This window comes from Somniosus microcephalus, chromosome 21 (genome assembly GCF_052327205.1).
Source record: "Somniosus microcephalus isolate GS21.2 chromosome 21, FLI_Smic_1.0, whole genome shotgun sequence".
NCBI classification, from domain to species: Eukaryota; Metazoa; Chordata; class Chondrichthyes; order Squaliformes; family Somniosidae; genus Somniosus; species Somniosus microcephalus.
In genome coordinates, this window is record NC_141007.1 from 32,491,886 (window position 1) to 32,518,382 (window position 26,497).

The window sequence follows — 26,497 nt, forward strand, 5'->3', positions numbered from 1 at the left end:
ATGCTGCCTGACCTGCTGAGTCTTTCCAGCATTTTCTGTTGTTATTTCAGATTTCCAGCATCCGCAGTATTTTGCTGTTGTATAGTTGAGCTGCTACCTCTGGAAGCCCTGAATCCACCTAAAGAGACAGTGGGCTCAATTTTGTCAGTGTGGGCGGGCTGAGGCGTGTCAGGTGGCATTCGTGTCAGAACCCCGACTCCGAAGTGAAGTGTTCAAAAATTGCGATTTTCCCCTAATTGGGCAATTGATTTCCAGCGTGTGGGAACCCCTGGCCCAATGAGTCTTTTCATACAGAAAGTTGCCTCCGATGACATCATCAGTGCTGCTGGATTTAAGGCCTGCAAGCAGCCTTGCTTCTTCTGGAGACTGGAAGCGCTTTGGAAATTCTATGAAGGACTTCATTTACCGACCATGTCCACCAGCAAACAAAAGTGTGCACCTCACTTTGATGAGCCCTCCCTCCAAGCTCCGGTGCAGGGAGCAAGATCTAATAAGGAGGTGCTCTTCCCTTCCTCAGGGAGAAAAAAGCCACCCCAGCAGGCTAAAGCTGTGTGGCTGCAAGTGGCCGAGGAGGTCAACTCCATATCAATGAGCCGCAGAACCTGGCTGCAATGCAGGAAGAGGTTTCATGACCTTTTCCGCACAGGAAAAATGAGTATGACTTTCCCATCACCCTCAATCTCATCCCCATCGCCTCTCCTCACCAGCACTCTGCTTTGCCAAACTCTTCCTCCACATCCCACTTGACACTTACATCCCTGCACCCTTACCCATTGCCTCTCTCTCTATGGTCACATTCACTTAACTATTCGACCATATAGCCCTCACACTCCCTATCACTGTGATGCAACAACAACATCAACTTACAACACACAGGGAGGGCCCTTTGTCTCCTTCCAAGCATCTATGCTATGGATTCTCTACACTCACTCCTTCATTCTCACTCAAACTCCACTTGTGTCCCTCATTGCAGGAAAAGAGAGCCCACAATAAGAGGGAAAGAGCCATGACAGGAGGAGGGCCACCCTCAGTAGCCCAGCTCACCGCCTGGGAGGAGGCGGCCCTGGAAATCGCCGGGATCGAGGAGGATTCCCAAGTGGGGGACGGACAGATGGGCGCATCACAGCAAGCTGGTGACAGAATAGTTTGGCATCTCTCTCATTGACATTGCATGAGTCACTGATAATGAATCTGATGCTTTAACAGATTGACTTATGATCATCTGCACTATTCAATGTTCATGTAACCTTGACCTCACATCTCTAACTCTTTCCTTTTCTCCCCCACAGGACCATCGAATGCCCCCGTCCCCACTGTCCAGGAGGAAGAGCCTGAGCTTCCAGTTTCCTCAGAGGAAGCTGCAACCTCTGAGGGCGCAGCGTCAGCAGAATTCAGCGCACCCAGCACCAGCGCCTCACACCTCGGTGGGACCTTCGGAAGATAGGGTAGTGTTGGCACCTGGTTTATCACGGCTCACAAGTGAGCATCAGCAGATGATGGAGACAGGGACAGCAGTGGGGAGTCCTCGTCGGAGGGCGCAGGACTTTGCCAGCTCGCCTCAGCTGCATGTCGAACCTGTGCTTCCGGGTCCATCCAGAAGGAGAGCGGTGCTGGAACTCCAGGAACAGGTGCAGGAGCCTCTGTCAGGTTTTGTCTCCAGGGTCGCTGTGAGTGTGGAGCGAATGGAGGAGTCCATCGCGAACATGGGCAGAGCCTTTGTGGAGGCATTGGCACATGAACGCATCACCACGGAAAGGATGGCAACCTTTGTGGAAAGGATGGCTATGGTAGAGGAGAGGATGGTTACGGCCATGGAGGAGCTAAGTCACAAGAGTGTTGAATATGGTCATTGTTCAGAATAGACTGGCATCTCTTGAGGAGCGATGGTCAGATATTGAGCATAGAAACCAGACATTCATGGAAGTCCTCTGGAGTAGGACTTCCAGTGCAGAAATGGGTCCTCATGGCCCCCCTGAAGTGCAGCAAGGTGCTGTCAAGCTACTTGCTAGCTCTGAAGTGGGCCTGACCCATGAGAGGGATGTTGGTGGCAGACAACAAGGAAGTGGGGGTTCCTCTCCAAGCGCTCACTCGACCATGCTACTGCAAAGCCCTCAGTCAGAGTCACACCAGAGTCCTCACCCAACTGAGATGGGCGTCTCAGACCCTGCACAGCCGCAGGAGCAGCAGACTGTTGCCGAGCCCTCACAGGTTCGCAACCCCAGAGGGCGGCCGCCAAAGGTGTCGAGACAGGAGCAGCAAGAAAGTGAGCAAGGGACCTCCACATCTGCTGAAGCCACAGGGGAAGCACCACGTAGGAGCACACGTAAGAGGAAGTTAATGCACAAGTAGTCACTAGGGTAGTCGCTTGGGTGTTATGTTGTGTATATTTTTGAAATGCCATCAGTTGCTTGTTGTGATAAACATTTCTGATGGCAATCTGTTGAAGTTGTGGCCTGTATCATTTTGCAAGTGGGACTTCCACATTGAGGGCTTAGAGTGACTTGCAATTGTCAGTGTGGTGGTCACAGTGATAAGAATCCATAGGTTCTTGGCCATTGTCAATGGTCTGATAAGAAGGTGCAAGGCCAAAGTGTTTGATTGTGCAGGCTAAGCAAATCTGGCCAAGATGAGTGCGTCCCTTGCATCCCGGGCAGCAATGTGGTCGCGCGCTGGCGCCATCTGGCCTGTGCAGTTTCAGGTGGGTCAGCAGCAGCTTGGCGCTTCCGTTGTTGCTGCTGCTGTTGAGGGTTCTGATGCTGCCGTGGGTGATCTTCGTCCGAATGTGATGTCCAGGAGGAAAGGAAATAAATGGTTCCCATGCTTCTGGTATATACCTCAGTTGAGGAAGCGCTCAGTCAAGGTGGGGAGAGGGGTTTCCCAGGAGGTAACACTGGAGATGGGTCCAAGCATCCACAACAATGGGTAGGCTGCTAAAAGTTCCCGAGACCTGAGACAACAAAGTTCTGCCACCTGCAAATGATGATTGCTGAAAACTCCTTTTTAATGGTGGAGCTGCAGCTGTTACGAAGCAATCCACTAGTGGGGCCGCCAGGATTACCTGGCATGTTCCAGAGGAGGCGTGTAGGATGGGGGAAATGTCTAAAAATCAGAAAGGCCTCTCAAAATTGGATTATAGAGGCAATTAACTGGTTGTTAAGGGCCTTAAGGGCCTATCCCGCCTCTTGGAGGCAGGATGGAAACAGGGTCTGAAACTCTGATTCTGGGAAAATTGCTCGGAGGCGGGATCAGGCCCGCATGCCATTTTTTGCGATTTTACCACCTCACACGCCTCCAATCCCACCTCCTCGGGCCTGGCAAAATTGAGCCCAGTGCCTCCAGAGACTGTGCTCCTGCAGGTAATTGATGGAATCTTTTGCTCCCCAGTGCATTTAGGAAAGATATGGCAGCCAAAAATAAAGTCAGCAATGAATGACTCTGTTTTGCAAAGAATTACATAGAATATATGGCACAGAAACAGGCCATTTGGCCCAACCAGTCCATGCCGGCGTTTATGCTCCACTCGAGCCTCCTCCCATCTTTCCTCCTCTAACTCTACCAGCGTAACCCTCTATTCTAGCCGCCCCTTAAATGCATCTATACTATTTGCCTCAACCACTCCCTGTGGTAGTGAGTTCCACATTCTCACCATTCTCTGGGTAAAGAAGTTTCTTCTGAATTCCCTATTGGATTTCTTGGTGACTATCTTATATTGATGGCCTCTAGTTATGCTCTTCCCCACAAGTGGAAACATTCTCTCTGTATCCACTCTATCAAAACCTTTCATAATTTTAAAGACCTCTATTCGGTCACCCCTCAGCCTTCCCTTTTCAAGAGAAAAGAGACCCAGCCTGTTCATCCTTTCCTGATAGGTATAACTTTGCAGTTCTGGTATCATCCGTGTAAATCTTTACTGCACCCTCTCCAGTGCCTCTATATCCTTTTTATAATATCAGGACCAGAAGTATAGACAGTAATTTGTTGCAGTCCTCCTCCGTGTTGACTATCCCCGCCCCCACCACCTCCCCCACCCCCACCCCCCATCCCCACAATTTGGTGTCGTCTGTAAATTTAGCAATTGTGTTTTTGATTCCAAAGTCTAAATTGTTAATATAAATTGTTCCAGTTATGTGGAATCCACCCTGTTATATTTGCGAATCAGCAATGTAAAAACACCGTAAGATTCTCAGTGGAGCTGCACAAAAAGTGTCCTACAACAAGAGATGTGTAATAGAAGGTGCGTTGAAGCCATAAATAATGTACATTATAGCAGATTTCATATCACAGCCAATTCATGCTCAGTGAATAAACCAGTTTTATGTATTTCATTCACTTACTAAGATGATTTACTAAACTGGGATTCACGCTGAAATATTAATAAGAATTTCAATTGCAGAATTTCTTGCATATATTTTAGTAGCATTGAAAGTTTTTCCAAAATGTAAAGCACGCCACAATATTGCTGCATTTACCATGTGCGAAGTCCAACTTCTATTCACTTAGCAGAAACATTCACTTCGCAATTATTCATTTAAACAAGTTTGCCAAATATGGGAGCATCACAGTCAAATTAATACAGGAAACTTTGTGCTATCCGGCACCGACGGGACCGAGCTGTTGCCGTTCCCTCAAAACTGCGGGACACTCCAGCGCTAATGTTGAAACATACGGAGATTTTCAGCTCCGTGTGAATCAACAAACACTGTTGCTTAGCAACAGCTTCTAAACAGTCGGCAAGCGTCTCTGTAGCGTCTCTAGCTGAAGCTGTTGCTTAGCTACAGACCTTGCAGAGCTTGACTGTTGAGAAAAAAGCAACGAAAAGAAACGATTTTTGCCGGTGGCTCGAGCTTGCAAGACATTTAGCCTTCGGATAACACAAAGTTTCCTGTAGAATCTATTATTAGGGACAGAGTGACTGAGCACTTGAACAGACATGAACTGATCAGATTTGTAAAGAGTAAGTCATGTCAAATGAACCTAATTGACATTTTTGAGGAAGTAACTAACCTGGTAGACAAGGGAGTGTCTATGGGTGTTATTTATATGGACGGGTCAATTGGTTTCCGAGTTCCAGACCCACCCCCCAGCTGCCTCCGCTCTGCAGACGTGATTTTCCCTTGGTTGGCCTTGTTAAGCCCGTCCCCGGCCAATTAACAGGGTGCGGGTCTGATGATGTCATTTGATGACACGTTATCAGCCGGCTTCCTTAAAGGGACCATGCATTGAGGTGCTGAAAACACTGACAATCACTGCACAAAGGTGAACGCTTGCACCCAGGCTCTCCAATGACTCCCTCCATATGCTTATGGAGGGAGCCACAGCACACAGGGAGGCTCGCTTCCCTTCCAAGGGCAGAAGAGACCTCCCCAGGACAGCAAATTACCCTGCACCTCCACTCATCCCTCTCTATCTACTTTATCACTTCCCCATCTCACTACCCACCCCTCACACTCACCCTCATTCTACTGCAAGCATACCAACTAACAACACACAAGGGTGGGCACTTGAGAGGTTTAGCCAATGTCCATGTGAAGTTTCTGATAAGTGTTGTCATACAGTGAAATCTATTTTTCAAAAAGTGCCCCTTATTGGACAGATCTGAGCACACCTTGAGAAGTGTCTTACTGAGTTCTAGTGATTGTTCAGTCATAACTCCCCCCACCCCCTGCTATAGTGATGAGTGTGCATGGAATGGCTTGGACATTAAAGGGATGCTTCACGGTGCTGGTGTGGGATGGTGTCAACCTGGCACATCATGTGGCAGCCAGGGTTTACAGCATCAAATGAAGAAAGTCTGTCCATGGTGATGCCATCGCTGGCCTCCTGGGCAGCAATGTTGTCAGGGGCTGATGCCCTGTGTCCAGTGCAGCATCAGGTGATGGCGGCGAAGGTTGGTTATGAAGTTGGTGATGTTGGTGTTGGGGATGATCGTGGATAGATTCGGAGGACCAAGGTCTGATTGTTTCATTGGCTCCGATGTTGCTGGAATAGATGGCAGCTGCAGGTGAGATGACAGAAGCGATCTGTCACTGGTGAGAGAGGTTCTCCCAATGAGGTTGCACTGGACATACAGTTGGATTTAAAAACTTGTAAGCTAAAGAAATCTGTATATGTATTAAAAATGCAGTACCCAACATTTTCTTTGCTCTGAAACTCACCATGTGCAATATGGCATCCTTGACACCACTTCTGCAGCTGTCAGCTTTTCACAAACATCAGAGCAGACTCAAAACACACCAGGTTGTGCGGGCATGTTCCCTGAACAGCGGGTAACCCATGGAGGAGAACCTAAAATTACAAGTAAGCCTCAAAAGACTCTTAAGTTGGCTCTTAACAAGCCATTTAAGTACCAGAATTGTTTCCCTGCCGCTTGGTGTCGGGTCAGTTCTGCACTGACAGACCCGACACCTGGGAGACTCATGTGGAGGCGGGTTGACAGCGGGTTTCCTACTCGCTTTCAATCTTTGTGATTTTGACAGCGGTCCCGCCTCCAAACCCACCCCCTCAGCGCAATTAAATTTGCGGCCTTAATATTAAAATTAAAGCTAGGCTGTTCGGAGATGATGTCAAGAAGCCTTTCTTCACACAAGGGGTCGTGGAAATCTGGAACTCCCTTCCCCAAAAAGCTGTTGAGGGTAGGTGCTAACTTCAGAACTGAGATTAATAGATATTTTTAGGTAAGGGTGTTAAGGGTTATGGAACCAAGGTATGTATATCGAGTCAATCGGCCATGATCTAATTGAATGACGGATCAGGCTCGAGGGGCTGAATGGCCTACTTGTGTTTCTAATGGCCGTTCAGTTGAATTACATAATAACATTTCTCCAGGGGTAATTGGGCTCCTTGGTTTTCAGAAAAACTGATTGCATTTGTTAGAACTGAGTATCTGATTTAGAAAAATGACATATTGTCTTACCAAGACTATTTTATAAAGTTGTCTGAAAATTAACTTCAATGTCTCCTTTCTAAGTTTTGGCACAGCACCTGATCATTTCCCTCCTGAAGCTGAAGGGGTGGACTTACATATAAAATCTGAATTTCAAAGAATGCACACATCCTCAGGAGAACCAATCTGATCCTCAGCAGTAAGATTCACTCTTGAATGAAAGGAATCAATTTATCTCGAACTTGCTGGAGTGCCCGGCGGTGCCGAGGGTTTTTTGAGGGCATGTTGTTATGAAAAAAGTAGAAATAATTTTTATATATATATAAATGAGTTTGTCTGTCTGTCTGTCTGTGTGGGAAGGAGAGAGAGAGAGAGGGAAAGAGAGAGAGAGAAAGAATTCGACCCAACACAATCATCGCTAAGCAAAAGGAAAAATATCTGTCATATTGGGCAGAAACAACAAAAACCCAAAGCAAACTCAATTGCTACTTGGCCCTAAACAGACAATACAACATGGCTGATTACCTGACCAGGGTAAAGGATAGCAAACTGAGAAAAACCTTGACAATGTACAGACTTAGTGAACATAGCCTGGCGATCGAAAAAGGTAGACACAGGCAGACCCGGCTACTAAGAGAGGACAGGATATGCTCTCACTGCAGTCAGGGAGTGGTGGAGACAGAGATGCACTTCCTCACAGCTTGTAGAAAATATCAGAGCATAAGGGAGAATTTCTACCCAAAATTCACAAAAATATGCCCGGAATTCAGAAATTTGAATGACGACCAAAAACTCCCATACCTACTAGGGGAAGAGAGAAATTGTGTAACCTTAGCGGCACACTATGTTACAGCTTGCCATAAACAGAGGGACAACCACTAAATATAAGAAAAGAGTATATACAAATTATATGAATGTATATTTATACACTCAGGGATATATCTGTTTATACACTGTATGGATAGATCTGTATTTTTGTGTACAACCATGAATGTTTTTCGATGCTTTAGCAACATAAGATGTACCTTGTCATGCCAATAAAGCGATTTGAATTGAATTGAATTGAGAGAGACTGGGGCGGGGGGGGGGGGGGCGGGAAAAGAGAGGCCCGGGGATCGAGAGAGAGACTGGGGGGAGAAGAGAGAGATGGGGGGGGAGAGAGAGACTAGGGGGGAGAGAGCAACTGGGGGGGGGAGAGAGAGAGAGAGAGAGAGACTGGGGGAGGAGAGAGGGACTGGGGGGAAGAGAGAGAGAGAGAGAGAGACTGGGGGGAGAAGAGAGAGACTGCGGGGGGAGAGAGAGAGAGAGACTGGGGGGAGAGAGAGAGAGAGAGACTGTGGGTGAAGAAGGGCGGCCGCCATTTTGTGAGGTCGGCAGGAAGTTCCCTCACCCTCTCTCTCTCCCTCCCCCTCTCTCTCCCGCCCCCTCTCTCTCCCTGCCCCTGTCTCTCCCCCTCTCTCTCCCCGCCCCTCTCTCTCCTTGCCCCTCTCTCTGCCTGCCCCTCTCTCTCTCCCCCTCCCTCCCCGCTCTCTCTCCCTCCCTCTCTCTCCCTCCCTCCCCTCTCCCTCTCTCTCCCTCTCCTCTCCCTCCGACTCACCACGGTACTAGAACGGAGTATATCCGACACCGGGAGTCCGGGTGCCCATCGCTCCGAAGCGAGCCCGGGGTTCCTCATGGTTAACGCAGCGGGCCTTTGGACCCGGTTGGCCGGGCAACAGTGGAACGCCTTTCGCTCCAGAGTCCCGTGTCCGATGTCCGATATCGGTCAGCGACGGCTCGTGTGAAAGCCCCGGTTTTCCCGGTCCCGCACTCACGGCAAGAGAGAAAGGGGGAAGGAGAGAGAGAGAGAGGGAAGGAGAAAGGGAAGAAGAGAGGGAAGAGGAGAGAGAGAGAGAGGGGGGGTGAAGGAGAGAGAGAAATTTTTTAAGCTTCAGGCCCGGCCGGTCTGTAATGGCCGCCACTCACCTCAGCAACGGCAGTTTGAAGGATTAGGCCCCGCCCACAAACGCCATGAAACGCCCCCCCGTGATGCACCGATTGGTCAACCATCAGGTCACTGAACTGTAGGATTGGTCAACCATCATGTCACTCAATGCTAATGAGCGGTAGGATTGGTCAACCGCTAATGAGCGGATATTTTTCCGTTTTTTGAACGTTTTTTGTCTACTGTCCGAACAATTTTTGTCTGTCCAAAAAGTAAAGATGCCTAGTAGACTCCCCTAATCATAATCTTTCTTTTGATATAACATATGTGTAGGTACGCTCTATAACTTTTGAGTGATGCCTGGACAGACAGACAGACAGACAGACAGACAGAACTATCCTTTTATATATATAGATATGGAATGAATCCTAACACCGTGGGGGTGAATAACCATTGGGGTTCCCCTACTTGTTTGGTGTAACTTTGGCAAAGAAGTTGCGGAGGCCCTGAAAAAACGGTGTCAATGGCATTTCCGCCATTTTTCTGGAGTTTCTGCAGTTCGTCTGTTGAAGTTACAGCAGATGGGCTGCATAACAGCCGCGGGAATTCACCCCTGAAGTACTTAAACAAGGTTCTGGTTTAAGTGAAAACTGTTTTCTCCCTTATGCGCAGTCAAACAATACGATAAAACAACAATAACTTGTATTTATATAGCCCTTTTAATAGAACAAAACATCCCAAAGGGCTTCACAAAGATGAAAACAGATGGTGAGCAAACAGATGGTGAGCTATGAAGGGAGAAGACTTAGTTAAGGTGATTGGAGGATTGGTCAAAGAGGTAGGTTTTGAGGAGTTTTTTTGAAGCAAATGAAAAGTTTAGTGAGAGTGTTCCAGAATGTGTGACCAAGTTCAGCCAACATTCCAGACTTCTCCATCACCGTTCATCCTCCCTGGATATGACCTGTCCCATCAGCAGGATAGACAATGGTACACACTCAGGTTGGAAAGTCCCTGGGAGACCTCATCATTGACTCCAGTCATCATGAAGTCTCATTGTTTCAGGTCAAACAAAGTTTTGCAAACCTCCTGATGATCACTATCCACCATCCCCCCTCAACTGACAAATCAGTACCCTTCTGTGTCGAGCATCATGGAGGAAGCAAGGGCACAGATTGTATTCTTGGGGCGGGGGAAGATGTCGATGTCCACCATCAAGAGTGGCTAGGTAGTACCACCATCGACCAAACTGCTCGAGTCCTGAAGGACATAGCTGCCAGATTGGGCCTGGTCAGATGCTAATGGAACCAACATAAAGTAACCTTGTCCTCACCAACCTACCTATCACAGACATGTCCACAATAGTATTAATAGAAGTGACCACCATACTGTCATTGTATGGAGTGTAGAAGAGTATTCCAGGAGCAACACCAGCCATATCTTAGATTGAGGTATCAGTGTAATGAAACTACCTGCGTGCCAAAAAAGCAGTAGGTTATAGACAGAGCTAAGTAATCCCACGAATAATGGCTCATAAAAAACTCTTTAGCTCTACCACATCCAGTCAAGAATAGAAACATAGAAACATAGAAGATAGGAGCAGGAGTAGGCTATTCGGCCCCTCGAGCCAGCTCCGCCATTCAATGAGATCATGGCTGATCATCCAAATTCAGTACCCTGTCCCTGCCTTCTCCCCATATCCCTTGATCCTTTTAGCCTTAAGGAATATATCCAACTTCTTCTTGAATATATTTAATGAATTGGCCTCCACAGCCTTCTGTGGTAGAGAATTCCACAGGTTCACCTCTCTCTGGGTGAAGAAATTCCTCCTCATCTCTGTCTTAAATGGCTTACCCCTTATCCTTAGACTGTGACCCCTGGTTCTGGACTCCCCGGCCATCGGGAACATCCTTCCTGCATCCAGTCTGTCTAGTCCTGTTAGAATTTTATAAGTTTCAATGAGATCCCCTCTCATTCTTCTAAACTCCAGCGAGTATAAGCCTAATCGACCCAATCTCTCTTCATACGTCATTCCTGCCATCCCAGGTATCAGAATGGTGGTGAACAAGCCAGAGTAGAAGGCTCCATGAACATTCCCACCCTCAACCATGGTGGAGTCGAGTATGTGAGTGCAAAAGACAAGGCTGAAATGTTTGCAAGTGTCTTCAGCCACAAGTCTTCACCACACGGACTGCAGCGGTTCAAGAAGGTGACTCACCACCACCTTCTCAAGGGCAATTAGGGATGGGCAATAAATGCTGGCCTTGCCAGCAATGCCCACATCCCATAAAAATGAATATTAAAAAAAAGTGCCAAGTGGATGATCCTGCTTGGCCTCCAGCCGAGATCCCTACCATCACAGGTGCCAGTATCCAACCAATTATGTTCACTCACGTGACATTAAGTAGCATAAGAACATAAGAAATAGGTGCAGGAGTAGGCCATTTGGCCCCTCGAGCCTGCTCCGCCATTCACTAAGATCATGGCTGATCTTCTACCTCATCTCCACTTTCCTGCACTACCACCATATCCCTTGATTCCCTTAATATTGAAAAATCTATTGATCTCGGTCTTGAATATACTCAACGACTGAGCCTCCACAGCCCACTGGGGTAGAGGATTCCAAAGACTCACTACCCTCTGAGTGAAGAACTTTCTCCTCATCTCAGTCCTAAATGGCCAACCCATTATTCTGAGACTGTGACCCCTGGTTCTAGACTCCTCAGCCTAGTATATAGGCCTAGTCTACTTAATCTCTCTTCATAGGACAATCCCTCCCATCCCAGTCTGGTGAACCTTTGTTGCACTCCCTCTATGGCAAGTATATCCTTCCTTAGGTAAGGAGACCAAAACTGTACACAATACTCCAGATGTGGTCTCACCAGGGCCCTATATAATTGCAGTAAGATAGCTTTACTCTTATACTCAAATCCTCTTGTAATAAAGGCCAACATACCATTTGCTTTCCTAATTGCTTGCTGTACCTGCATGTTAACTTTCAGTGATTCGTGTACAAGGACACCCAGATCCCTCTGACCACCAACATTTCCCAATCTCTCACCATTTAAAAAATACTCTGCTTTTCTATTTTTCCTACCAAAGTGGATAACTTCACATTTCTCCACATTATATTCCATTTGCCATGTTCTTGCCCACTCACTTAGCCTCTCTATATCCCCTTGAAGCCTCCTTGCATCCTCCTCACAACTTACATTCCCACCCAGCTTTGTATCATCGGCAAACTTGGATATATTACATTTGGTCGACTCTTCCAAATCATTGATGTAGATTGTGAATAGCTGAGGCCCAAGCACTGGGTGTACTGGACACAGCAAAGGCAATGGGTTTTGATAAATTCTCCATGGTAGTGCTGACACCTGTGTACTAGTGTTAGCCTCTCCCCTAGCCAAGCTGTTCCAATATAGTTATGACACTGGCATCTAACTGATGATACGGAAGTTCTCCCAGGTATGTTCTCACCACAAAAAACAGGATAAATCTAACCCGGCCAATTGTCTCCCAGTCATCATTAAAGTGATAGAAGGACTTATCAATATTGCCATTAAGCAACATCTACTCGCCAATAGCCTTCTCACAGGTGATCAGTTCGGGTACCTCCAGAAAGATTCAGCTCTAGATTTAATTGCAGCCAGATCCAGACATGGATGTGGGAGCTGTGTACCAGAGGAGAAACAACAGTAGCTGCCCTCAACCTGAGGGCAGCATTTGACTCTGCATGGCACCAAGAATCCCTCGCAAAACTGAAGTCAATGGGGGTCAAAGGAAAATCCCGAGAGTGGCTGGATTCATACCTGACACAAAGGAAGCCTTAGGACATCACTTCAGGAGATCCTCAGGTAAGCGGCCTCAGCCTAACCATCATCATTTGCCTCTTCAGTGAACTTCCCTCCATCATAAATCAGGAATGGGACTGTTCGCTGACTATTTCATGGTGTTCAGCTCCACTCACAACTCCTCCGATAATGAAGCAACCCATACCCTGGAATAACATCCAGGCTCAGACTGACATTTGCACCACGCAAGTATCAGGTAATGACCATCTCAAGCAAAAGAAAGCCCAGGCGTCTGCCCGTGATCATCAGCGGCACCACCAACACCGAGTCTCTCACCAGCAACATCTTGGGCATTATCACTTAGCAGAAGCTTAACTGGACCAGCTATATCAACACTGAGGCTACAAAAGCAAGGCAGAGGCTGGTTACTTATCTCTAGGTGTAGTAATCATTATTTTTCAAATGAAGTTGGACTTCATATATAACACCAGATCTGAGTAGCTTAATAAGGACTCAGAACCATTAACATGGTGTAGGGAGCCTGTGTGTTTCCTTCACATAAACATTTAAAAAAGGTAGGTAACCCTTTGAATTTCCTCAACAATACAAACACTTTATACTCACCATTTGTGGGAGTTTGAGTTGGACTGATCAATCCCAAATGATTGTAATTGTGTTGATGATTACCTGCAACATAAGGAAGCAAGGATTAAGGTAAAGCTAAATTATACCGCTACAAACATCCTTTCAATTGTATACGAGTGTTTAAAAAATGCACACTCATGCAACAAAATACTGAGCCTTTTGAGGCGCAAGAATTTTCATATCTGAATGCTACCAACGCTCGTAATGTCACCGATTTATTGATTTGTGCATTATTGTTGTGATGTGCGCGATTCATTGCGACAGTAGACAAAAAGAAAGGAAAATGGTCTTTCTCTGGCTGCTCTTGTGTTGCTGCCATTTTAATTTGGATTGCAGGGGATCACTATCTGTAAACTAGGTCCCAGTATTTATGTAACCAAATTGGGTTTCGATTATTCGAGTAACAGTTTTCACTTTGGTCTGCAAGCCCGCGGCCAGGGTAAAAGAGCCAGATTCAGCAGTGTAAACATTTGTGGCCAGCTCAAAGACACTACTCCCTCAGAATCTGAATTAAAATGGCCCTGGTATAATAGCAGCTTTTCTCTCTCCCTGCTATCCCAGTGAATCATACGCATTAAAGCAATATAACAAAACTCACTAATCCATTAACAAAGTCATGAGATTTAGCAACCCCAATATCTACAAATCCACTTGAATACATACAAGGCCCAAAACAACTAGGGACCAGCAACATCCATTAGCAATTCATCCCAACCAGTCGCTACTGAATATAGAGTAGAGGAGGAATAATCATCGTTTAACTGAGGTGTGTTGTTCAAACTGATTGTCGTAATAAGCAGACTGTTTCCAATTACAAATCTGCTCACTTCTGCAATGACATCAATGACAACAGGGAATTATATAATTAATTGAGGATGGCAACATTCCAATAACACAATTTGAAAATTTCAAATTTACACAACAAATGCATTTGCTGCGATGCTATAATACGTGAGACATCAACTCCCAGTCATCATCTTTGATTCAGTTATGTACACAAGTTATTCAGAAGGTACTGCTGCAGCAGATCATTCAGACAATATACTGTTGAGCAGTGCTTCACTGGTCTTCTTGCGTTCACTGTCTTGTTGTCGGAGCTCTACCTCTGCTGCTCTCTTGACAGTTTGGCATTATTGACCTTGTTTGCTTGCCAGCAAACCACCAGTAAAATGAGATTCCTACCTCCACACTGTTGAAAAGTCTTGTTTCTTCCCACTGTTGCCAAGTTGTCTTTGTTGTAATTTTTTCAATTGAAGATTCACAACAAGGTGCATAAGAGATCCTCCATGAAAAGATGAAGGCAAAATAGAAATGAGGCTGGCCCTGAGGCATATTCAATGTTCCGACCACCTGACCCTGCACTTAGTTGTGGCAGTGGTGATAAGCTATTTCTGGTAGGAATTTACTGGATCCATGAACCACCAGAATAAAAACAATTTATGCTGTCAGCTGTGGCTTAGTTGGTAGCACACTCACCTCGGAGTCAGAAGGTTGTGGGTTCAAGTCCCACTCCAGGGACTTGAGCACATAAAGCTCGGCTGACACTCCAGTGCAGTACTGAGGGAGTGCTGCACTGTTTTTCGGATGAGACGTTAAACTGAGGACCTTTCTGCTCTCTCAGGTGGACGTAAAAGATCCCATGGCACTATTTTAAAAAAGAGCAGGGGAGTTATCCCTGGTGTCCTGGTCAATATTTATCCCTCAACCAACATAACAAAAAAAAACAGATTATCTGGTCATTAGCACATTGCTGTTTGTGGGACCCTGCTGTGCGCAAATTGGCTGCCGCATTTCCCACATTACAACAGTGACTCCACTTCAAAAGTACTTCATTGGCTGTAAAGTGCTTGGTGACGTCCGGTGGTCGTGAAAGGCGCAATATAAATGCAAGTCTTTCTTTACAAATAGACGATAGACATCCTTCAGTAACACTGCAAGCTGATGCCTAAGGTGTCAGCCTTGGCTCGGTGATAACACTCTCACCTCTGAGCCAGAAGGTAGTTGGTTCAAGCCCCACTCCAGAGACTTGAGCACATTGTCGAGGCTGACACTGGTGTGCTGCATTGTCGGAGGTGCCGTCCTTCGGATGAGAATAGCGGCCGTGCATTTCCTCTCTGGATTCGATTCGAAGAAGAGTAGGAGAGTTGCCTAGGAGGCAACCTGGCCAACATTTACTCCTCAACCAATATCACAAAACAGATTATCTGGCTATTAATCTTAATGCCGTTTGCGGGACCTTGCTATGTACAATTTGGTTGTCGTATTTCCTTGCATTACAACAGCGACTGCACTTTAAAAGAAATTCATTGGCTGTGAAGTGCTTTAGGACATCCTGAGATTGTAAAAGGCACGGTATAAATGCAAATTTGTCCGTTCTTTCTTAACACTGCAAGTTGCTTTATCTTTCCTTACATGATCCAGTTAAAGGCAAATTATTGCTACATTTGGGAATTTTGAAACTGGCCCACTTCATGAAAATCTAAGAATAGTTAGCTATGAGAGTTTACTAAGTAGGCTGCTGGGTTAAGTTCACACTGTAGCAGAACCTGTATCTGCTGTGGACAGTTTTGAAATGTGTTTTTATGAAAGTAAGAAACACACATTCAGTGCAGACATGATTGGTCACATGGTAATATTTCAGGTCATTGAACGGGTAATTGCACATACATCCATTCATAAATGTAGTGAAGCATCTGTAATAACCTCCTTGTAAAGATACTTTGCCAAATGACAATGCATGCCTCTTCAATACACATTTCTGCCAAGCCACTAGAGAACGTGGCTGATAATATCAGTCAAGAAGAATCTAGCAGGTGATTCCTGCTCTTCCCTGCAGCAGTGTACCTCCTGCTGATTGTGACATTGATAGTAACCAGAAAGAAGTCTATAATTAAAGCGTGCGCTGCAAAACCATCCCAGTTGAAAAGGTGTATACCAGGTTGGATTCAGAGTGTTAATACTCTTTCAGTATTGGGGACGCATTTTTATACCAGATTGAACTACACAAAGACTGAAATCCTTTCCCCCTTCCATCTCCCTATGCTTTTCTCCCTTGTCCTCCTTCTCCTGTAGCTGGTGACTTGTGTCGACATTTGGCTCCATGGCTATTCACCCCCCCCCCCCCCACCGCACCACCCTCTTACCCACGCATTCATTTTCTGCATGTGTGAATCTGGACGGGGGATTTTGGCACATTATTCACTGAAGGGGGCATCACTTTTACATACAAAGGGGAGTAGAAATTTGGAATGCGCTCCCGCAAAAAGCTATGGATGCTGGGGGACAATTGGCGCTTTCAAGACTGAGATCACTGGATTTTTTGTTAGGTAGGGTTATCAAGGGATATAGAGTCAAGCTGGGTAGATGGAGTTGAGGTACAGAGCAGGCTCGAGGGGCTGAACAGCCTACTCCTGTTCCTTCATTCCTCCCCAGCTCTGGTCACCAGTGTTCACATGCATGCTTCCAGAAAGAATTTCTAGGTAGCGAACAGAAGTAAGAATCCTGGCCAATTTTCTCCTCCCTTTCTTGTCTCCAGGGACACTGAAGCCTATTGCCTCCATTGTTACCCTGTTTGAGATGGCAGAACCCAGCACAGACAAGATCAAACCCGAGTCTTTCCTGTGTGTATGACTCAGTGCCACAGCACGCAAGACATTTACCCACCGATCTTTTGAAAAGGATTTGAATCGAGTAATCTATGATCTACAACAATCTCCACACACGAGGCTTACGGAATATCATTTATGTAGATATTCAAGCTAAAATCCTATAGGCTCCTTGAGAATAGAAGGTATTAAAAGGCTCCAGTGCGCTCAATAAATGGGTAGGCCCACGGCCTTGCTTTTTATTCAGCGCACAACAGTCATTTATTCCCAAATACACTTGGAAGACTTTTAGGTTTGTTGCCAACATGCCACACATTTCAGATTTTTAATTAAAAATATCAAAGGGCCTGTTTTGCTGCAGTTTTCTTTTGAAAGTAAATGTGTCATGTAGTTAGGTTCCCTATCCTGGCTGTGTTGTCAGGGTATAACTGTTGTGTAGCAGCTCTTTCCATTGATGTCGCACACCTTGTGTAAAAGAAGGCACTGCACAGAAGGAGAGGTGGATACTGAGTGGGCAAAGGGGGGAAATTGTTGGGGCACTGGTGGCTGGGGGAAGATTCACGGTCAAAATTTGAGATGCTTCTGAAGGATGCGAGGGCAGTATGAAGACAGTATGAAGACAAATCGATGTTGGGACAGAATTGCAAGGGGCCGGGGATGCAGTGTCTAAAAGATCGACCTCGAATGGTGAAGCAAATGGGGGGTTAGCGGTAATCCAGAGAAAGAGGAGCAATGGGTGTGGGTATGGACACAGGGTTGGAGAAGATCACTTACACAGGATGGTACAAAGTGTGGAAAGATTTTCAAATAAAGAATGAAGACTTTTGGTAAGCTTGTGGTAAAATGAATGTGAAACAGTCAGTGATTTTATGTAGATCAAGTGACTTTGATTCATTGCTCTGATTGGTTTACTAGTGCATTCCGCAGTAGGCGTATTTATAATACAAAGTTTGTAGTTACTTTTTGTGAGGGTGGGGCTCCCTCTGTTGTACGGTATTTTTCCCCTTTCTTCTTTCAGCACATGCCTCTCATTACTCAGAAAGTGTTCATATGAAGGGCACCACAATGGACAACGGCAACTCGCCCTCCAATTTTCCATTCTGCCCTGTGGAAAAGCACCTTGGCCTCTACTTTGCATCTCTGGCCTGCAGCATCAGTGAGGTCAGGAGCATTCATCAGATGAGGGTGCACGGGCATGAAACAACATTCCATTCCTTCAGCTTCAGGGCTTTGCCTAAGAGCATGAGTCTTTCAAAGTACAAGCTTAATACACAAAAGGATTAATTTATTATTCTGAAAGAGATGAAGCCAGCTTTAGAACTGACCGTCAAGCTTGCTATCCAACCAGAAGATTGTTTTTTAATTTGTTTATGGGATGTGGGCGTCGCTGGCAAGGCCAGCATTTATTGCCCATCCCTAATTGCCCTTGAGAAGGTGGTGGTGAGAACCATCGATACCCATCAACCTTACCCACTTACCTCAGTTAGATGAGTTTTATCAGTTCTCTGCTGGCTTGTGCAACACTGAGACATCACATGGGAAAGGAGACAGTGTTACATCACATGGATGTCTGCTGGAGCCCTTTTCCATTTTTAACCTGTGTTAGCATCAAGCACTCCCGGGTCAGGTACAGCATACCTGAATGCACGGTGGAGTTTCTTCTACTCGGTCCCAGCAACATGTCTCAATCCCAACCCTGCAAGAACATTTCCTACTGCACCAGTGTGACATTCCCATTCCTCAGCAAACAGTCTGAGCCAGTCCAAAATCATTTCACTTCAAATCCTTACAGCCAGCAGAGACTTTTATCACACCACACCACCAGTTTCAGAAGGTGAGAGGCCAATATTGTAACTCATAGAATGATTATGCAATTTGGCCAGTTATTACCTTTGACTAACAAGTTTCCTATATTACCTAAACCTTGCCATGATGATGCCTCAGGATAGAAGAATCGAGGCATTAAGAGTATTTTTGGAAATGCACTCTTAGTGATTAAATAAATAAAATAGAAGAGAATATTGTTGCATTGGGCCAAGAAAGTAAAGAACATTTTTTTTGCAATAATGTTGCAGAACAGATGATCCTCGTTAAGAAGTGAGGTCATGAATTGCGACAAAAAACTAATTGCAGGTACATATCTGAATCTGACCCCAGGTTATAAATAAAAAAGGATTGTTCGAACATAACCTGAGGTAATGACTGTTTGAATCAAATCAATCGGCATCAGTTCCGCTTGAAAATACACAGGGTCGCCTTGAGTTTACTTCAGGCTTTTAGCATGAAAGGGAATCGAATCACTGCTATGTTTTCTCGGTCTGTTAAAATGTCCAATCACAACAAAATGTAATTTGAACAAATTCCCAAAGCAAGTTTGTGCTTGGTTTTTAATTACTTTGAGATGGTGCCTGTGTTGTAGAAACAGCTGGTATTAGCTGTTGCTTTTAGCTTTACTCCCACCTTTTTATTAATTGATGTATATAATCTGATAGGCAGATTAGACCAGAAGCGAGAGCAATGCTGAACCTCTTTGACGGCAGAAGGAAAATGACCAATTGTGTTGAGGTTTGCCAACATGTTAAAAATGATCTGGCCAAGCCGAGAAATTGACTAGATGTTTACAATGGTACAGTGGAGACATGTCGGCAACATCGCTACTTGATGCTGAAGGGTTGGAGGTCCTGCTGCAGGAGATGCACCAAATGGCGGGTGGCCATTATGGGACTGAAGGCCAGCCACCAGTAAAAGCATGGATGCAAGTTGCATGGTTGAAGGCCATTGACTGACTCAGTGCGGTCACTCAGGTCCCTGCTGCCTGGCTCCAGATGAGAAAGGCGTTTGCTAGTTTCAGAATGGAAAGTGAAGGTAACTCTACTTCTCACTTTTGTTCACATTTCTTCTGTGGCCTGTCAACCATGGCACAAGCATAAGTTGGAAATTCCCACCTCCTCTGGGAGGTAACATGTGAAATATTGTGGGCAAACCTTGCCCTTTTGCTCACACTGTTTCATTATGTCAAAGCTGCAAAAAGGCACTTTCCTTGAAGTTGGGCTGGCAGTCGAGGAAGAGCAAACAGATGGTGAGGCATCCAGGCCAAGCTGGTCCTCTGCTGTTGAGGAGCTTCCAATGCAGCCAACAGACTGTATACAGAGCATCGCCCAGTTCTGCTAAGAGCCATCCTCCCAATGTTTCCTCTCCTTTGCATAATACAGGCACTGTGGCCTGCCGCATAATGAGGGCATCATAGCTACCCTCTGGGTAACCAGCATTGACATGCATAATGATGTTTCTGTGGTCAAGTACCAGCTGTTCAATAATTGAGTGCAAATACTTTGGGTTCAAGTAAATTATGGTGTAGATGTGAGGAGCCCTCATGTCCACATAGGTGCTGTCTTCAATACCTTGCAATCAAGTGAACCTTGCCACCGGGTGAAAGCTCTGTGCTCTGTCCTGTCGATGCCCCTTTTCAATGGAGAAAGTGATCAAGTGTTGACCCTTGCAAACATAGGCCATGAATTTCCTCGGAGCATTCTGGCTAGCTTCCAGTCACCTGCTTAGTGGTTAAAGGCAACTATGAGGATTTGGAGACTTTGCAAAAGGACAATAGTTTACACTAACACAGGTCGGTGGCCACCTTCAATACCTGTCCTAAGCAGTGGCATGCATTTACTATCCCAGGAACAGGTGGTTGGCTGTCAAGATGTCCCACCACTTGAGCCGTCGCATGCATCTGTACAAGTGACTGGACAATCTAATGCCTCCAAATTCAAATAGCTAGAATTATGCACAGCTTTCCTACCACCAATGAAAGACTATGGAGATTATAGATTATCCCAATCCCAGAAGAGCCCCTTACAAACTTTGCAGCCAGCCACTTACTCCTTCTATCAGTAACTCACTTAGAACTAAGTCACAAGGTGGGTCACACCATACAAATCACATGGCGCAAGGGGATGGCTCCATTGTGCAAAACATAAAGCTCATTGGTTGCATGCACTATTATACGATTAAAAGCATTTAACTTTTGCTGATAGTTTTAAGTCATTCCTTCTTTTATTGTTCTTATCAAGAAAGCAGACAGTAGCACTAGAAATGTTATTACTATGGATTTAAAGGGTGAAAACACTATATGCAAAGAATTAGGAGATCCAAATTAGGGTTCTGCAGATATATTGTGTGGGTTCTGCATTGTTCCGAGGAATCTTAATTGCTGTACGCAATGTGTCTTACTGAGAGGAATCTTCATGTGGTTTATGCAATTTGTTGGAGTGGGAAAGACTGACATCTGTCCTTATTATTCAAGGGAAGATAGAGGCAATTGGTGCCTAATGCCATAGAATCCTTATTTTCCCTCACTGTGCCTTTGCTTGTGCTTCCAATACATCCTCTCCTCCTCTCTGGCGTCATATTGCTCCACAATATTTTCCGGGGGGAGGTCTCCATCTATGACTGAATTGTGCAGCATACTTCTACAATTAATGAGGCTTGGTCTGATCCACACACAATCAGCCCTCTAAACAATTGAGACATCTGAAGCATTCGATTGCAAACGTCTGCTCAGTCAGGATTCCTGTTCATGCATACACCTCGTTATGGTTGTCTGCAGGTGTGTAGGGCTGCACATTGGTGTCATTACCCACAGCTGTAGTGGGTAACATGGCTCCCAAGGGCCAAATTTCCAGCCTCCTTCCACCATCAAAAAATCTGGGCACTGTATAGGAAGTGTACTTGTGCAAAGTCCTTGGGAAATGGGCATTAATATGCATGATCGCCTACTAACTGAACATTTTCAGAGTACAGTACAGTCCTTTCCTGTTTCTGTAGGTCACTGCATGGTGGAATGGTGCATAAATTGCTATGTGGGTACAGTTCACAATGCCATGGGGAAGCCATAATAATGAAAGAGGTCCCTGCTGCTGTTCAATGCTGAACACAGTGTAGTTGGCATGTCTGAAATGGGCATCTGCGACCACTTACTCCCTTATGCAGCAGTGAGCAGCAAACTGGCTGATGCTGGGTAGATCACCAACTGCTGTCTGGAAGTTGAGGGCCACGGTCATTTTCACAGCTACAGTAATGCGAACCTAATGGATCACTGAGTTTGCAGGTCTGTTTCAAGCATTTATTGCTTCCCTGTGAAGATACAACTTACTTAGACATCGTGTGCTGGATGAGATCCAGGTAGTGGCACCTGGGATGGTACATGCACTGCCTGACATACTGTTGGGTCCTATACAGCCTCTTTCAAACAAATAGTAAACTAATAAGATGCGGGGAGGGGTCTACAAGAAATGAAACAAGCCTAAATATAAACAAAATGGGAAAGGAGAGCATAGGACAGACTAAGCTAAGGGAAAACATAAATGGCCAGTAAATAAATAGAGTTATTGAACAGGAGTGTAAAAAGATGGTTAAAAATAAAGTGAGAGGAACTGCTATTAAAAACAAGTTAAACTGTCTGTACAGCAATGCACACAGTGTCTGTAAAAAACAGGGGAACTGGAGTAAATAATACATTGCGAGGAACCAGATATAGTAGCAATTACTGAGACATAGCTACAGAAAAATCAGGGACTGGGAATTAAACATTGCAGGGTATGACATACTTAGAAAATATAGAGAGGGAAAAAGGGGAGGTGGAGTAGCTGTACTTGTTAGAGATAACACAATGGCAGTAGTAAAAAGTACGCAGCTATTAGTAAGACAGAAATAGAATCCATGTGGATTGAGAAAAAAGATAATAAAGGATCAATCGCATTAATAGGGGTAGTCTTCAGACCACCTAAAGGGAAGGGAGAAGGAGGACGAAATATGCAAACCAATTAGGGAAATGAGTAAAAAACATAGAATAATAATTATGGGGGATTTCAACGACACTGAAATTAATTGGCCAGTAGAGGTAGGTAAAGGGGATAAGGGAATAGAATTCCTACAATGTGTACAAGACTCTTTTCTAACCCAGTATGTAAAAAGCCCAACAAGAGAGGATTCGCTACTGGATCTAGTGATGGGGAGTGAACCAGAGCAGATAAAAGAAGTAAAAGTAACAGAACATCTAGGCAATAGTGACTATAATATAATACGTTTTAAGATAATAATTAAGCATGACAAAGACCAGGGTAACAGATTGGAAAAACGCTGATTTTGAGGGGCTGAGAATAAAACTTGGGAAAATAAAATGGACAACAATATTGGCAAACAATGATGTAGAACAGCAATGGGAAACATTTAAAATGGTGGTCAACAGAGTCCAGGAAAAATATATTCTGCTAAAAAACAAGAACAAACTAAACACAAATGAGACACCAAGGATGAATAAAGACATAAGGGAAACATGGAGGGTAAGGAAAGAGACATAGAATAAGTATATGGATAGCAGGGGAAAGCATGACAAGAGAGAATATGAACAGATTAGGAGGGAAGTCAAGAAAACAATTAGGAAGGCAAAGGGGAGCTATGAAGTTAAATGATCAAGGAACAAGAAACAAAGTAGTAAAAGATTCTACAGGCGCATAAATAAAAAAAGGAAAGTCAGGATGGGAATAGGGCCACTAAGGGATGGACAGGATAAAATCACAGGCAGCGATAGCAAAATGGAAGAAATATTAAACAATTACTTTGCTTCAGTATTTACCAGGGAGACAGATCAGGTGGACATGACATAGGATGATGAGATTAGAAATGAGATAACTGCATTTAAAATAGAGGAGAAATATTAAATAAACTAATCAAACTCAAAGAGGATAAATCCCATGGTCCAGACGGATTACATCCATGCATTTTAAAAGAATCTAGAGAAGAGATAGCAGAGGCATTATTACACATATTTAATAATTCATTGGAACAAGGTGTAGTGCCAGAGGATAGCTAACGTTATACATATACAGGTTGAGCGTCCAAAATCTAGACTTCCGGAATCCGGAATTTGCCCGAATCCGGCCTCCAGGACGATTGGTGGTCGGGTCGTCCGGAATCCGTAAAATGTTCCGGAATCCGGACACCCTGTCAAACCGTTTCCGCCACCAGCTGGGCGACGTCCAAAACCCGGAAATATCGCAACCTGGGCCCAGGCATTTCTGGACTCGGAACGTGTTTCTGATGTCCCAAGTCCGGAAATGCCCGAGCCCAGTTTGCGATATTTCCGGACTTCGGACATCAGAAACGCGTTCCGAAGTCCGGAAAAACACGCAAACCGGCTCGGCCTCGGTCCCGAGGTTGCCGGATTCAGGACGCTCAACCTGTACTTAGGGAAGGAGATAGAACATTGGGAGATAGAACATTTCCAGGGAACTATAGACCAGTCAGCTTAACATTGGTGGTAGGAAAAATAATGGAATCCCTGCTAAAGAAGGAAATAGAAAAACATCTAGAAACTAAAAATATAATAATGAATAGTCAGCTTGGAATTCAAAACGGAAAGTCTTGCTTAACCAAACTCATTGAATTCTTTGAAGAGGTAACAGAGAGGGTAAACAGGGTTAATGTAGTAGATGTAATTTATTTGGATTTCCAAAAGGCCTTTGATAAAGCATCACATAATAGACTAATGAATGAGGTCAGAGAATGCGGAGTCAGGGGACAAGTAGCAGAATGGATTGCCAGCTGGCTGCAAGACAGAAAGCAGAGAGTGGGGGTAAAGGGTAGCTATTCACAGTGGCAGAAGTTGGGAAGTGGGGTCCCACAAGGATCAGTGCTGGGACCACTGTTGTTCATAATTTATAATAACAATTTAGACTTTGGAATCAAAAACAAATTTCTAAATTTGTGGATGACATCAAATTGCTGGGGGGCGAGGGGATAGTCAATACTGAGGAGGACTGCAATAAATTACAAGAAGACATTAATAAACTTGCAGAATAGGCATATAATTGGCAAATACATTTCAACATAGTGAGGTATTAAATTTTGGTAAGAAAGATATAGAGGTCACATATTACTTGGAAAATAAGAATCTAAGTGGGGTAGAGGAGCAAAGGGAGTATAAATACACCAATCACTAAAAGTAGTGACACAGGTTAATAAGGCCATTAAAGCAAACCAAGCACTAGGGTTTATTTCTAGAGGTATAGAATTGAAAAGTAGGGAAGTTATGCTAAACTTGTATCGATCCTTGGTTAGACTACACTTGGAGTATTGTGTACAGTTCTGGTCGCCATATTGTAAAAAGGATATAGAGGCACTGGAGAGGGTGCAAAAAAGTTTTACAAGAATGATACCAGAAATGCGAGGTTATACCCATCAGGAAAGGATGAACAGGCTGGGGCTTTTTTCTCTTGAAAAGAGAAGGCTGAGGGGTGACCGAATAGAGGTCTTTACAGATATGAAATGTTTTGATAGAGTAGACACAGAGAGAGTGTTTCCGCTTGTGGGAAGAGCAAAACTAGAGGCCATCAATATAAGATAGTCACGGAGAAACCAAATAAGGAATTCAGAAGAAACTTCTTTATCCAGAGAGTGGTGAGAATGTGGAACTCGCCACCACAGGGAGTGGTTGAGGCAAATAGTCTTAGTCTAGATGCATTTAAGCGGCAGTTAGATAAGCATATGAGGGAGAAGGGAATAGAGTGTTATGCTGATTGAGTTAGGTGAGGAAGGATGGGAGGAGGCTCGAGTGGAGCATAAACACCGGCATGGACTGGTTGGGCTGAAGAGCCTGTTTTTGTGCTATATATTCTATGTAATTCTATGTAAATAACTCAGTAATGATGTTCTATATGTAGCACCCATGCTGCTATGAAGACAAAATGATTCAGTATCCTCCAAACTTCCATTATATTTGCGCAATTCTATGATCTAACACTATAGGTAGTACATAAGAACATAAGAAATAGGAGCAGGAGTAGGCCAATCAGCCCCTCGAGCCTGCTCCGCCATTCAATAAGATCATGGCTGATCTGATCCTAACCGCCAATCCACTATCACAGAACCATCTCCTGAATCTAACAGAATTAGACACATGAAATAGGAGCAGGATCAGGCTACATGGCTCCTGGGCCCGCTCCGCTACCCACAGGGCCATGACCGATCCGAACCTAGACTCATGTCCAAATTCCTGCCCGCTCCCCGTAACCCTTAATTCCCTTTACTTCTAGGAAACTGTCTATTTCTGTTTTAAATTTATGTAATGATGTAGCTTCTACAGCTTTTTGGGGCAGCATATTTCATGGACCTACCACCCTCTGAGTGAAGTAGTTCCTCCTCATCTCAGTTTTGAAAGAGCAGCCCCTTATTCTAAGACTATGCCCCCTAGTTCTAGTTTCACCCATCATCGGGAACATCTTCCCCGCATCCACCCGATCCAACCCCTCCACAATCTTATATGTTTCAATAAGATCGCCTCTCATTCTTCTGAACTCCAATGAGTAGAGTCCCAATCTACTCAACCTCTCCTCATATGTCCATCCCCTCATCACCGGGATTAACCGAGTGAACCTTCTTTATACTGACTCGAGAGCAAGTATGTCCTTTCTTAAGTATGCATTAAGTGTACTGTGGCGGATCGCCACCTAAATGGGCGCAATCCACTTTTCCGTCCGTGGACAATAAATCGGGCACCTTGCCTTTAAGAAGCATGCTGCCTTTAAGGCATGACAAAGGAGCGGGCGTCGCCCTCAGTGTGTACTCAAAAGCGCGGGTGTCGCCCTCAGTC

At 44.9% G+C, this 26,497-nt stretch overlaps 1 protein-coding gene across 1 annotated transcript in view; it reads right to left on the reverse strand.

Annotated features, from left to right (window-relative positions):
• Positions 1–26,497, reverse strand: part of LOC147102691 (protein shisa-6-like) — a 631,586-nt gene that overhangs the window by 29,329 nt on the left and 575,760 nt on the right. Inside the window, exon 6 of the mRNA XM_085963410.1 lies at positions 13,223–13,285. Coding sequence (XP_085819536.1) covers positions 13,223–13,285 — 63 coding nt within the window. The remainder of the gene's footprint in view (positions 1–13,222; positions 13,286–26,497) is intronic.